The 15,018-nt window shown below is 27.7% G+C and overlaps 1 protein-coding gene across 3 annotated transcripts; it reads left to right on the top strand.

The window, feature by feature from the left end:
• The first annotated feature begins 5,612 nt into the window (after positions 1-5,612).
• On the top strand, positions 5,613-13,990 carry LOC114936320 (protein sevenless-like). Of its 3 annotated transcripts, XM_085479501.1 has the most exons (8): positions 5,613-5,748; positions 5,843-6,304; positions 6,527-7,951; positions 8,749-9,174; positions 10,117-10,334; positions 10,551-11,021; positions 11,873-12,208; positions 12,391-13,990. In XM_085479501.1, exons 3-8 carry the CDS (start codon positions 7,399-7,401, stop codon positions 12,430-12,432), a joined length of 2,046 nt encoding a protein of 681 aa, XP_085335627.1. In that variant the 5' UTR covers positions 5,613-5,748; positions 5,843-6,304; positions 6,527-7,398; the 3' UTR covers positions 12,433-13,990. The 3 variants fall into 3 exon arrangements, with proteins under 3 accessions (XP_085335627.1, XP_085335626.1, XP_085335628.1); XM_085479500.1 differs by lacking the exon at positions 5,613-5,748 and having other exon boundaries at positions 5,821-6,304; XM_085479502.1 differs by lacking the exon at positions 5,613-5,748 and having other exon boundaries at positions 5,932-5,958.
• The last annotated feature ends 1,028 nt before the right edge of the window (positions 13,991-15,018 follow it).

Genomic DNA, 15,018 nt, shown 5'->3' with positions numbered 1-15,018 from the left:
GAGACTGAAGATATTCATATAGTACAGGTCAGTCTTCAAAAAAGGATATTTTCATGTGCCTTGATTTAAACTTGGTGTAAATATGAAATTTTTTTCGTAGATAAGAGATAAAAAAAAATATATTTTATGTTACTGTAACTAATGAGAAATTATTTGTGTAATTTAAACTGTTCAATAAACGTAACACGAGAATTTTGATACTACAAAAAATATACAAAAATTTGTTTAATTTTGCGTTAAACACGTACACATTAAAAAATAATATTATATAGCACAAAATTAAAATTACATAATTAAAATGATATATATTTAATCTTAAACGTAACATAGTATAATTGTTTTATTTAAGAATAAATATTTTTAAGAATAATAATTTCGTGTATTCTTTACATTAATAAAAACATATAACATTTTTGTATAATTACGTGATTATTTTTATACATGATTTTTCTTTAACTTTAAAAAATTTTTTTTTATATTTTAAACATTTTTACTTTTTTAAACATGTTTTAATTTTTTTTTTATATTTTTTAATTTTTGTGTATAAAACTTACAATAAAATCTTTTTATTTAACAAAACCAAGTACTAGAGTTTAAATAAGTTGTATGAATAATAAAATCTATTAAATCTCATGTAGAAGATCTGTTTATAATGCCCTTTCAGTATTATTAATTTCTCTGGATCAAATATTTCAAGGTCAATAATATAGCTATAGTTAAAATTATAGCTAAATAGTTATCATTCACTGTGTCTATTAATTTTATTGATTGTATCAATGTATATAATAATGTATATGTATAATAAACGTGAACATATACATATATTAACATATACATACATGCATATTTGAAGCGAAATACAAGTTATGCAAATGTTTATGGCATTATGCTCTTACAATTTCACTTGCGTTGAAACATAATAATAAAACAATATCATGAACCGACTTAATTGGCAAAAATATATCTATTTATTTATCTTTGGTACACACCGTTCTAGCCTTTGGTTTAGGCCTCTATATAATAATAAAATATAATAATAAAAATTAAATTTATATGAAAATGAAAAATAATTAATTAGGTCATAAAAATATAAAAAAAATTTAATAAGAAATTTTAAATACAGAAATGTCAAACATTTCTATGATCACAAAACAATGATAATGAAATTAACATTAATGTTGAAATATAAATCTTAAAATTATCAATGAGATAACAAACGCTTTCGTGAAAATAGAAATCGAATTAAAGTAAAGTCTTACTTGAAGAAATTATTGTTATTAAATAAACTAAAATTCATAAAAACTGAATTATTAAGACAAAACTTTCAATTCAACAATCGAAAAGAAAATTACTTTATTTATGATTTAGTTACTATGAGACACATTTATAATTTTTTATTGGTTTTTATTTTTTATTCAACAGAATACATCATCTTTCAAGTTCTTCACACTTAATAATTACCTGTTACGAGTCCAGAAGATATATATGCAGAAATATTTGAACAACGTGACTGAAGACAGTGTAGTCGGTAAGAATAATTAATTTATAAACATGTTTATATTCTCAAAATTTCCTGATTAATTGCAAAAAATTGTATCTACAAAGTAAAAATAAAATCGAATTGCATAAAATTATTTACTGAATGAAAGATTTTCATTTTTATACAAATTCAAAAAATGAAAAAATTAAATTAAAAAAAATATTTCTCAACAAGATGATATATAAATAAATTAATTAATAATTTTTATTCGAATAAATTAATTTGAATGAATAAATAAATTAATAATTTTTATTCAAATAAATAAATTAATAATTTTAATTCGAAAAAGATAGAGAAAAAGAGCGGTGGATGCACTCTGTTCACAAAATATTTTAAAATAAAATCAATCTTATTCTTTTGCTAGTTATGTCGTTTCTAACTGGTTGCAAGTTTATATTTCTATATTTTTAATCAATAGAAAATTTCGGAAAATACTAAACACTCTATAATCATTAAAATATTTCTATTCAATGTATGATATTTGATATTGCTTGTTTTTCGAATTTCAACTAACTGGCAATCAGTAAAATCAAGACGGATGGTACGTCAGTTTCAAGGAAGACGTAATGTTCGTTGAAACTGATTAGTTGTGCACAGAGCATTTTTTTTCGTATGATATGTCAAAAAAATGAAATAGATCTCAATCCTTTCTTGTCAACTGGACCTCTACAACCTGGCTCTTACTAGTCCGTTAATATTCTAATATGCTTTTTTGAGAGCCTTACTAAAATCTTTGGAATATATGTTTTCGTTAAAAGTCATTGAAAGATCGTTGACAATTACTGTCTCTTCTATTATAAAATATTCATTTTTTGCCAGGACTAGTAATTTTATTTCTACGTCTGAAAACGCATATAGATTAGTTTTATTATTCTTATTTGATTATTTAAAATCAATACTGGTAAGACGTTAATTTTTAGTTTGTAATTAATATTTAATTCTCTTTTGATTTAGAAGTATAATTTTAGTCATCGGATTTTATGTATTATATAGAATAAGTATGGTAGTTATTGTGCCCTTAGTTTATTTTCTCACATAATACTTTCACATAGTAAAATATAGCATAATAAAATTTACCCGACTAAGCTTATTTTTTGTTCTAAGTTGCCAAAAATCCTAAGAAACAGCGAATACGAATTACACATCAATATACAGGGTGTCCGGCAACGTGATGTCCACACTGAAACTGTGTATTCTTGGTGTCATTCTAAGTTGAAAGTCTTAATACACATATGTCCTAAATGTCGACTGTTTTAAAGTTACAGTGAAAAGACAAAATTGCATATAACAAGATAAGTATTATTTATTGAAGATGATAATTTTATTTACTAAACGATAATATATAATATAATAATTAACTACTTTATAAACTGTGCGGTAATGTAAATCATAAAGATGTTTTTCTTGCACTTGTATGGTAACATACACAGTTTATAAAGTGATGTTTTAGGATAAGTAAAACTCACGTATTTATATTGTAAAGATCGAAATAAGTCTTTATTTGACTCAGATACAGAACACGACCTTAGTTTAACCAGAATGCGCCATCTTCTAACTCAATTTAAAATGAACGAAACAATAAGACAGTGATACAAACTAAAATAACTGACACTATTATATTAGACGCGAATTTTTAAAACCTAAATTGCAAAAACATATTGATTGCAACATAAAGTAGTTAATTATTATATATTATTATCGTTCAATAAATATAATTATTATCTTTAATAAATAATACTTATCTTGTTATGCAATTTCGTCTTTTTGCTGTGTAACTTTGAAACAATCGACTTTAGAGCATTTAAGGGCATATGTGTATTAAGACTTTTCAATTTAGAATGACACCAAGAATAAACAATTTCAATGTGGACATCACGTTGCAGGACACCCTGTATAATTGATTAATGTATACCACCTATATATAAAAAATATACTGTTTTATTAAAACTCGTATAGATTACAAAGAAATAATATTTTAAATAATTTTGAAAACTTTCTTTTTATTTTTAATGAATCCTATAACCGCTAAAATTTTTAGATGTGTACAATAACTGTACAAGTTTCTTTCATTTTTTGTCGACGTGGTAGTTACTGTGCCCTCTTATACTGCACGGTATATGGTATAATCGGCATATTTAAAGCACAGTATATTCTGAATTTCCACACAGTACTTGGAATAGTAAAAAATCAAAAAAAAAATACAGTAAATGAGACGTGTTACAGTACTCATGTACTGTAGTACATGAGTACAGTAAATGAGATCCATTTTTGTGATTTTTTGTTATCCAGTAACTAGCTTGAATCTCTTTTAATTTTATTTTAATTATTTAAAAAATTTTTTAAATATTTTATTTACAAAAAGATTCCTTATATTACAAAAAACATTGAATTATAATTTTAATACTTTAAGACGTAGAAAAAAAATTAAGAATCCTTTTTAAATTTAAAAACATGGAGGTGTAGCTAAACGGACACAGTAATCGGCACATTCATCCTACTATTTTTTGTCAACAATTAAACAATTATTTTATTTTATCTTTTATCAATTACCGAAATTGGAAGTTTAACATAATAATTCTATATACCAACTATATTATTTTAAAACTTCTAAAAAGTTTTACTTATTGTATATACCCCATTCTTATATATACATATTTATGATTATAATTCCGTATAATTATGATATTTGAAAGTTCTCAAGGAAGATAGCACACTATATCCAGGAAGCATCCTAAATGAATCATTTCCTCTTCGGACATTCGTAGAATTCAATAATAGACTAACTAAGAAAAACATTTGTGTGACACTAAGGTAAAGAAGAATCCAAATTCTTAGATTGTATATTTTTCATTCTTTTCAATTTAACGACACACACAATATATACATATATCATATATATACACACTTCTATAATTGTTTGAATGCTCTTATATATACATTTGTCCTAAATTCTATTGTGAATCATAAAACGTGTAAAGTGACCTTATATAAAAAACCTAACTCTTAATGTACTTTTTTTTTATTACGTTCTATGCTTTACTTTGTTTATCTTTTATATCTTATATCTATCACGCGCTGACGTGAGGTTTTCACGATTATAATTTTAAGGATTTCAAACAATTTATTTTTAAATAGACCATTTTCACGTGTCCCATTTTAAAAAGCGCACCTCAATAATTCTTCAACAAAGCATTTTCAGCAAAAATGTTTCAGATAAAAGTTGTATAGTTTCGAGGGCGACATAAGAAGGTGCCATTCATTCGACCTTGAAAAGTTATTTAAAAGCCACGTAAAGGTCAACTTTAATTTCTTAAATGGAATCATCTATTTTTCATTGTATATTCTTGTGGCTTATCTCGAGACCTTTCCAAATCCCTATAATAAAGTATTTTTCATGAAGTATTCTTTGAGTTAGAATGGTTTGAAGTTAACAATTTTTTTAAATAAAATGTAAAAAAATCAATATTTATACCTTAAGACTTTTATGCACGGAATGATGAGACCCATCAATTGGTGTAAAGAAAATACATATAGTTGCTTTAAAAAAGATGTGTGTAATTTGTATATATTTTTTAAGAGCAACTATGTGTTTTCTTTACACAAATTGATTGATCTCATTATTCCGTGCATAAATGTATTAAGATATGTTTAACGAAAACTGCATGAATATTTTACAAGATATTTTACATTTTGGAATAAAATTGTTAGCTTCAAATCTTTATAACTCAAAGAGTATATTTCATAAAAAAATACTTTATTATAAAGGTTTGAAAAGCTCTCGAGATAAGCTACAAAAATAAACAATAAAAAATAGATGATTCCATTTGAGAAATTAAAGTTGACTTTTACGTGACCTTCAATTGATTTTTCAAAGTTAAATCGATGGCACCATCCTATGTCCCCCTCAAAACCATACAATTTTTGTCTGACAATGAAACATTTTTAGTTTGTTGAAGAATTATCGAGATGCGATTTTTAAAATGGGACACCCTATATATATATATATATATATATATACATACATAATTTATTTATTTTTTATCATAAATTCGCTAAAATTAAATTTTGCTAAAAATAAAAAGATTAAGATATCTTACTTTTTTATAGATCGGAAGAATTTAAATATCAATATATCATCATACTATATATAATTCAGTATTGGAGCGAAGATCTAAATCGGACAATTCAAATAAATATCACGAATGCTGGTATGACTTTTCCATTAGAATACAAAATATACGATTTAAAAGCTGATACAACTTACTATTTTAATGTAAGAATGAGGAAATTGATTGATCGTAGTTCTTTTGTTAATTTCATCAATGTGTCCACCATGGACGAGAATCCGATACCTCTATTACTCGTCATCCCGTGGTATTCATTTGGTGTGGATATATTGGATGTAGATTTACAGATAGGTATTGAACTTGATACACAAATTATGTATAGAGATATCGTTTACTCAGCATTGGAACATAAAATATATGGAATCAATGACCAGTCAGAGCTAATAACATCGGATTTTAATCCAACCGCAATCCAAACGAATCGAACAATAGCAAAGCTCAATGACACTGCACATCAACTCTGCTTTGATTGGATTCATAGAAAACTTTATTGGGTACAAAAATGTACAACGGGAATCTGCATTATAAAGCTAGACTTAACATTGTTGGAACAAATAGGCATAGTAAAATATGATGAAATAAATATATCCAAGGAACAAGATCGTGCAATGTTTTTACATGTACTGCCATCATCAGGGTACATTAAGTTTTATACATGTAAAAAATGTTACTAACTTTGATTTTTTAATTAAAACTTGAAGTTATTGTATAATTTTTTAATGCTTTAATAATTGTTTTTTTATCACAAGGTATAAAATCATAAACTCACAAAGAATTGTAGAAATTTCAATATAATCTTATATTATTTTCTGATATAATAGATATGTTATTAGTAGTGAATAATATGCGTACTTTTCAGATATATGTATTGGTCACTGTTTGGCTCGTCAGAAGTAATGCGATCGGATTTAGATGGAAAAAACATGAAAACTCTTAGAGAAGACAATAAATGCTTTCGTAACGAACTATATCTAGGGTCCTACATCACCTTACAGACTGATACAACAAATATTGAGCCGCTATTATATTGGAGTAGTGTCAGTGACTTTGTTATAACAAATCTTGATGGTTGTAAATATTACAAGATTTCAAACTTTAAAAATATAAACAATTACAGATATTTAACGTTTGACAAAACAAACATTTACTTGTACGATACAAACGAAAACGTAATTTACATTTTTAAAAAAATATATCCTCTTTTCGAATACAAAGAACATAAATTGGAATATGTACGTAGAATACGTTACCGAGAAAATGTTGCTTATCTCAATAAATTTATATCACTTGATAAAACTTTACAAACATATCCCCAGACGAAATGTTTGATACCTAACATGACAAATTATCGTATTGAAGTGTTAAATAAAACCATACACAGTATCAATGTAAGCCTTCCAGAACCGATTCTCAATGACGGATGCGAAAAGTACGACTTACCAACTACTATATATAACATCTCTAGGAGTTATTTAACATGTTTGGACAATGGCAGTAATAAGTTCGAGCAATGCAATGTGACGACATACAAACGGCATTACGAATTCAAGAATTTAATGCCGTTCACAGAATATACGCTGAAACTAGCACTGAGCAATTTTTACGTCCGCAAGTTATCAATGGACTTGCAATTCGGCTCGGATGTGAAAGTGATAACTACCGGAAAGCTCGACATGGCCAGAAGATGTGACGGTTCAAGTTTTAACGCCAACGTTAGCGATAGTTTATTGGATGCCATCCAAGAAATTAAACTGCGTGACAGTGACCTACGAGGTGCATTGGATGGAATTTTCAAATAAAACGCAAGAAATAATACAAAAATCTTCCATCACAAAACTTATCGATACGCTCGAACGTACAACAGATGGAAAGCTTTTCACGACAATCGGATCGCTGCTGTCAAAACATAATTATCAGATATATGTGCGTGTATATCCATACAATTTTAGTCAATTCTTCACTGACAGTTTAAACAAAACAATCTACATGTCAGAACCGAATAATTTAAGTTTAATCGGAGTCAGTACAAATAGTATGAATATCTCATGGATTTCTGGCGTCAATTTGACGATGCACACGAAATTCCGTCCCATACTGGAATACAAGGACGATGTGATGCGGGAGTGGCAAATTGCAAATATCAGTGAAAGAAATAATAATAAAATAATATATTATATAAAAAATTTACAACAGCAAACTCTATACAATTTCCGTTTAATCCTGAGATACCCCAAATATATGGACTTTGTATGGCCTAAAAAAGGATTTAGATTTGAAACGCATGGTGAGTAAACCATACAATGATAATATGTATATGATATTACATGTATATGGGACGTTTCACGTCAAGTGGAACAGACGTCTGTGTAAAATTTGTGAAGTCGGAACAAGATGTTTGAGGGCTTAAAATTTTCATTATTTTATGTTGTTTAAGAAAAAATACCTTTTAAAAAGTTTAAAGTACCCACTCCAATATGATGGCTAGAATACATGATAAACTTACTGAAAACATATAGTACTGAATAATTGAAAGAGAGTCAATTGCGCCGGAATATCTCCTTCCAATCTTAATTGTTATTATATGACACATGTTAAATATTAATCATTTCATTTTTTTGAACACATTTAAATAGTACTAAAATAACGATAAAACTAGAAAGAAGAAATTAAAAATTTTTTTCAATTTCTGACTATAGATTCTTTATAAACAACTTGAAAACCCCCTAGAGATACCGAGTTTCATTGAAATCGAATGCGTTTTGATCGATAATTATATGTTTTCAGTAAGTTTATCATGTATTCCAGCCGTATCATATTGAAGTAGGTACTTTGAATTTTTTAAAAGGCCACGTTTTTTCTTAAACAATTTAAAATAACGAAAATTTTAAGCCTTTAAACGTCTTTTTCTGACTTCACAAATTTTGCTCAGACGCCTGTCCAACTTGACGTGGAACGTCCCATATATACTTTAAGACTTTCTTAAAAATAAATTTTAATTGGAAATTATAAATAATAAAGTTCTATAATAATATATTCTAGAATAAAACGAAAATATTTAAATTGTACTTTTGTATAATAAAGGTGTACCAAGTGCTCCTGGGAGACCCATTGTAACAAAACTTCCAAATTTGACGTATCAATTAAACTGGGAACATGCGCAAGCTCATGATTCACCAGTGATTTTGTATCGACTGGAGGGTTTAATTGTCGAAAATAATGACAAAGAAGTCAATCGAACCGACAAAATCAAACATTGGAATTTATACTATAATGGAACAAATAATTATTGCTGGATAACGACGAGAGAAATGAATCAGAAATATCTTTTTCGTGTGCAGGCTACAAATGCTTATGGTTCTGGGAATTGGAGCGGCGAATCAAGAGTCGTTGATTTAACATCAAATCTGAAATCTAATAAGAACGAAATATTAACTGTGCAATACGTAACGTTAATATTAAGCATTGTCGCTACCATCGTAATCTATAATGTTTACTACTTTTACTGCTGTGTGTTCATTTTTTACAGATTTAAAATAATTATAATTAAATACTATAATTAAAAATTATTTTAAACATGATATCCCAGTAAGCAAGAAATCATTGCTACAAGGTTATTATAATGATTTTTACTAACATAATAATGTTGTCAAGTATGTAGTTTTGAACATTGAACATTATTATGAACAAACTTTGATATCGATTTAGAGATTTCGGTAATGTTGAAATAACATTTCTTTAAATTTAAAAATAGAAAGTATATTTTAACCTTCTATTTATTACAGTTTATTTTTGTCAAACAATTTGAGTATTTTTATTAAAAATTCATACAAAATACAAGAAGATAATCTAATCTAATTAATTCTTCAATATAATTAAAAATTCGACAAATATCTTTTGAACTTACAAGATATAATATAACATTAATATTAATGTTAATAATACACACTGGAAGAAATCTTACTTTTTATTCTTTTATTCGTTTTTATTTTGTTTTTTTTTATTATTTCTTTCGTTTATTTGCAAAAACTTACTGAAAGATTATATATGGATTCACATTGCATATTGGCACGAGTATATCGAAATCGAAGAACAAATAAACGTGTTAATAACATATAAGGAACAATTTGACTTATGTTATTAAAATATTTTTAAAATATTTTGAAAGCAATATGTTATTAAATAATATTTTTAAAACATCAGTTAAAATATCTTTTAAATATTATTAATACGTTTATTAAAATATTTTAAACATATTTATAAAACATTATATCATAACGTTTAGAAAATTTATATAAAATCAACATTTCAAAATGTTGATTAAATATTTCTTGCTTATGGGACATATAAAGGAAATATAAAGTTTTTAAGAAGTTAGTTCAATTATTAAAAATGGTTTAAATTTCGCAAAGCATAGTATTGAATGTATTATAACGCTTATGTATTTAACAGGTAAGCACTGGCAACGCAAAAAAAGTAAACAAATAATTAGACCTTCAATAATCAATATTGAATCAACAACGGCGAACGAAACACCTTTCGTAAACTATGTACTCCACTCTATGCATGATCGTAAATTGCAAAGGGATATCGATGAATTTGCAAGTATAATAATCGAAAAAAAGCAAATCACCCTAGGAAACTTTCTAGACAGCGGCGCATTTGGAGAGGTAAAATTAATTTTTTATTTTTTTGTATATCCTCAAAGATTTTCCTTAACATCTTAATCAGAAAATATTGAGGCACATTTTTAATAAAAGTATTGTGAAAATTAAAATTTTTCATAAAAAGTTTTGTAATAAATTAAAACATTTTTAGCATGCATTCTATAGATTTGTATTGAATATAAAATATATTTCAGGTATTGAATATAAAATATATTTCAGGTATATCAAGGAATTATCAAAAATGAAGAAGGTTCAGAAATAATGCCCGTCGCCATTAAGATGTTACGAAAAAATGCTTCCTTGCAAGAGAAAGAAGTATTCTTGGAAGAAGCTAAACTTATGAAGGAATTTAACCACAAACATGTGTTAAGATTGTTGGGCATCTGTATTACCGTGGATTCACCATGGTTGATATTGGAATTAATGGAAGCTGGTGATTTACTGAAATATTTGAGAGAGACTCGAACATTGCATCCGGAAGATCCGCACGCCCTGCGTATACAAGATTTGCTTGCCATGTGCGAAGATGTTGCTCGAGGTTGTCGCTATTTAGAAGAACAACGCTATGTGCATAGAGATCTCGCTTGTCGAAATTGCTTAATATCTTCAAGAAATCGCAAAAGCCGTGTTGTGAAAATCGGCGACTTCGGACTAGCTAAATATATTTACACCAAAGACTATTACCGTACGGTAAATACAATGCAATTATATCAAAAAGATAAATTTCCTGCATTAAAATAATATTACACATTATTGAGCTGATTAGAATAAATAAACATACATAAATGAACTAATGTAATATAAAACTATTTTAGTGTATATTTGTATGGAAACGACAGATGACTTTTATCTCTACATCTAACGCTTGCAAAAATGAACAATATTTTTTTCAATATAAGAGTTTTAACAAGGCTCTGTAATATAAATATAAATTTAACGTATAAGACGGGCAACAAGAGCCAAATCGCGGATGACAATGCGTTATCCTAACGAAACTAAATAATTTTCCGTTAGAATTAAATACCGGTGCACAAGGCACCAAATTTTACTTGGACACGGCCAAGATTTTAAATATGAAATAATCTCATATTTGAGATTTAATTTCAATACCCCTTTTAACCCCCTGTGTTTGTTTACCAACATTAATATATATAACAGAGAAAAGTATAGAATCGAAAGGATCTGAATAACTCAGCTGGAAGAGCAGTCGCCCGGCAAGCAAAAGGTCTCGGGTTCGATTCCCGATTCAGCGATTTTCGGATCTATATTTTTCTCTTGCATTCATTTATTTATTTTCCGTAGGGGGGTTAAAAGGGGTATTGAAATTAAATCTCAAATATGAGATTATTTCATATTTAAAATCTTGGCCGTGTCCAAGTAAAATTTGGTGCCTTGTGCACCGGTATTTAATTCTAACGGAAAATTATTTAGTTTCGTTAGGATAACGCATTGTCATCCGCGATTTGGCTCTTGTTGCCCGTCTTATACGTTAAATATTTTTTTCGATAAAAGCTTTTAATTGCACTAAAATTGTATTTTAGGGAGGAGAAGGCCTACTTCCTTTTCGTTGGATGGCACCGGAATCTTTGATAGACCGAATATTTACTTCACAAAGCGATGTTTGGTCATTCGGGGTACTTATGTGGGAAATTACATCGTTGGGACAACAGCCGTATGCTGACTTATATACTTATTATGAAGTAAAGGAGTATGTGTGTGCAGGGAACAAGTTATTGAAACCCTGTCACTGTCTAGAGAAATTATACGATTTGATGCTAAATTGCTGGAATGTGGCAAACGATAGACCAAATTTCATGAGTTGTCTCGAAACTATTGTAACCTTAAGAAGCGAAGTAGAAGACGCAATTCTGCCCTCGGTATGTATTATCAGACATGTACAGATAAATTGGTAATTGTTTTCATAAATCATTTTTATTTCATAAATTCAATCTACAAATCTAAGGTCGAAATTATAGCTTTACAAGTATATTTTTACCAAATGTTTGCGCGGCCCTCTTTCTCTTAAATTTTTTAATATATTGCATTTTCTCTGTCTTAGCCTCCGTCTTCTGAATATCGTCCGTTAGCGGATTTTTCCTGATGCGCAGACGATCGTATTTGTATTTAATGATACATCAAACAATCAATATCATATAAACAAAATCAGTTTTTGAATGAACAATTTTTGAGATCTGTGATTAATAACACTGTTCAGTAAAAGAACACCAGTATAAGACTAGATGTTTCTTATAGTGTTTTTGACGCTAAACACGAATCTGACTTAAAAATTGCTCCATCACGTTACAATTAAAAAAAATTTGCAATTAAATTTGTAAGAAAGTGCTATTTTTCGAATTTTGTCATATTATAACTACAATATGTGACATACTAAAAAAGTTTTCTTGCCATCAAACACAGTATATTGACAATTGATTTCGTATTCATTGTCAGTGACCTAAAAGATAATTAAGAATAAACATATTTTAAAACTGTTTGTAATTCGCGTCAACCTATGTAAGTCATCGCTAACTTCTGCAATACCTCATATTGAACTGTGAATATCTTGTGAATCATAACCGACACCGAAAATTCCTATTGAGGATTGAAAGTCCTAGTTTACTTTATTTTTTCTCGTTCCGATGTTCGAAATACAGTCATTTTTTTGTTGAACAGTATTATTAAGAATCTATTTAATTCGATATTGGGTACATAATTAAGAAAAATATATTAATTACAATCATTTATCAACAAATTTATAATTTGATGGTAAAAAATCATCATAATCGATTTATGCGAAAAAATCTTAAAAAATCGCATTTAAAAATAAAATCTCGTAAATTATATACACGCACGTACATAAACACAACTCGACTTATTACAATGAATCTGTTGCGGGACATTTAAAAGATAGCATTATTCTATACGAATCATTGTGTATGGAACATTATTAACGGCGAATTGCGTGAAAACGATTCGAATATAAATACTTAAAAAAGGAAAAAGTCATCATGTAAAAAATGTTAAAAATATTATGTATTTTAGTAAAAGTGTTAATGCTGTTAATGAGAGCAACTATCGTGTTCTCTTCAAATAATCAAGAGAATCATGCAGTTCAGGTCAGTCTCCAGGAAATTTTTTCATTTTTCATTTACTTGTGTTTTGATTTCATGTATAAGTAAGTAAGAGATATTTTTATAAAAAAATGTTATACTATAACAAGAAATTATTTGTGTAATTAAAACTGCACAAATACCTGTTTGATGCCATACAAAATATATATGTTGTTAATATACAGAGCGTTCTTTTTGTAATCTCTTTTGTTTAAAACAGACATGTGACAGGTTTAATAACATACTTGTCTTCGTTTTTAACATTAGTAATATCACATCTTTCGAACTGACATCTTGAAAGGTCACATTAATAAATTCTGTTGTAATATTTTATAACCACATTCTTATTTTAAATTAACTTGTAGACATGTATATATTAAAATTATAATATTTTATTATATTTTTTCTCTTTTGTCAAATATATATATGTATGATTTTGCAGTAACATTTGAAAAGGGCCCGTACCCAAGGGTCGAAACGTTGTGTCATTGAATAATTTGTATTGGTCAGTTAGGTCGAAGAATTAATAAACTTTCATGGATCAATTTATTTGATGTTCTAAGCTTTGAATTATCACTAAATGTACATATATAATATAATAATATTTTTAGTATAATAGCGCATAATTTTGAAATAATTAATCGAAATATTTGAAGTATCTTTCAAAAGAATAACCATTAATACATTCCTGGAATCTAAAAAATAATTTAAAAAATAGAATACTATATTTTAGGCGCGAAATCAAAATGTCGCAGTTATTTTACGGTCAATTCTTCTCTCAGCGTGTCGCCTTCAAGAAATGTACCGAGAAATCCTTCACATATGGATAGAAAGCGGTCTTGTGCCACTTATTATACGGGTGCCTTTAGGTCCAAAAGAGGACCAGCGCTTTTTCATTCGTTTGTACTGTCTGACGATTGATCTAATGATAATCTCTGCAACCCCAAATAACTCCGTAGGGATTCGTAACCCAGTATCAAACCAGAGATAACACGCTATTATCTAAATTGAAGGCGTGGTTCGTGAACTTTTGATACCGGCCTATTTCGATCGAGAGATAATCTAGCTGTTTATTTCGGAAATTAAAAGTTGGGAAGTGGATTGGAACTTGTTTATACAGAAAATAGCGATAAATATTGCACATTACATCCCAGACAGCACAAAACATCCTCAGGATTAGCCTGTAAATGTCCAGGATGATCCAGGATATTTGTAGGATGTTTTAAGATATTATTATCGATATATTTTATGAAAATTAAAATCCATATATGATTATTTATTTTGTTATGCAAAACAATGTATTTTTTGAAAAAACTACAAAAATACAACAATCTACTAGTATAATAATAGTTTTAATAATAGTGGAAGAATTATTGTTATATAAGTAATTTTTTCATATTATTATATTATACTTTTTTGTATAGGTAAACTTTTTCCGATATAAAAATCAGTATAAATAGCATCCTTTTCATATCCTATAAACATCTTTGAAATATCCCACACAATATTTTGAGAATAATTCAGGGATAAAAAATGAGCGATTATTTGCTCTTCCTTAGGACATCCGGAGGAGGTCT

The sequence above is a fragment of the Nylanderia fulva genome, unplaced genomic scaffold, assembly GCF_048542155.1.
Source record: "Nylanderia fulva isolate GAGA-0341 unplaced genomic scaffold, ASM4854215v1 Scaffold120, whole genome shotgun sequence".
Taxonomy (NCBI): Eukaryota; Metazoa; Arthropoda; class Insecta; order Hymenoptera; family Formicidae; genus Nylanderia; species Nylanderia fulva.
Note: the sequence above shows the minus strand (reverse complement) of the source record. Positions and strands in the feature narration are given on the sequence as shown.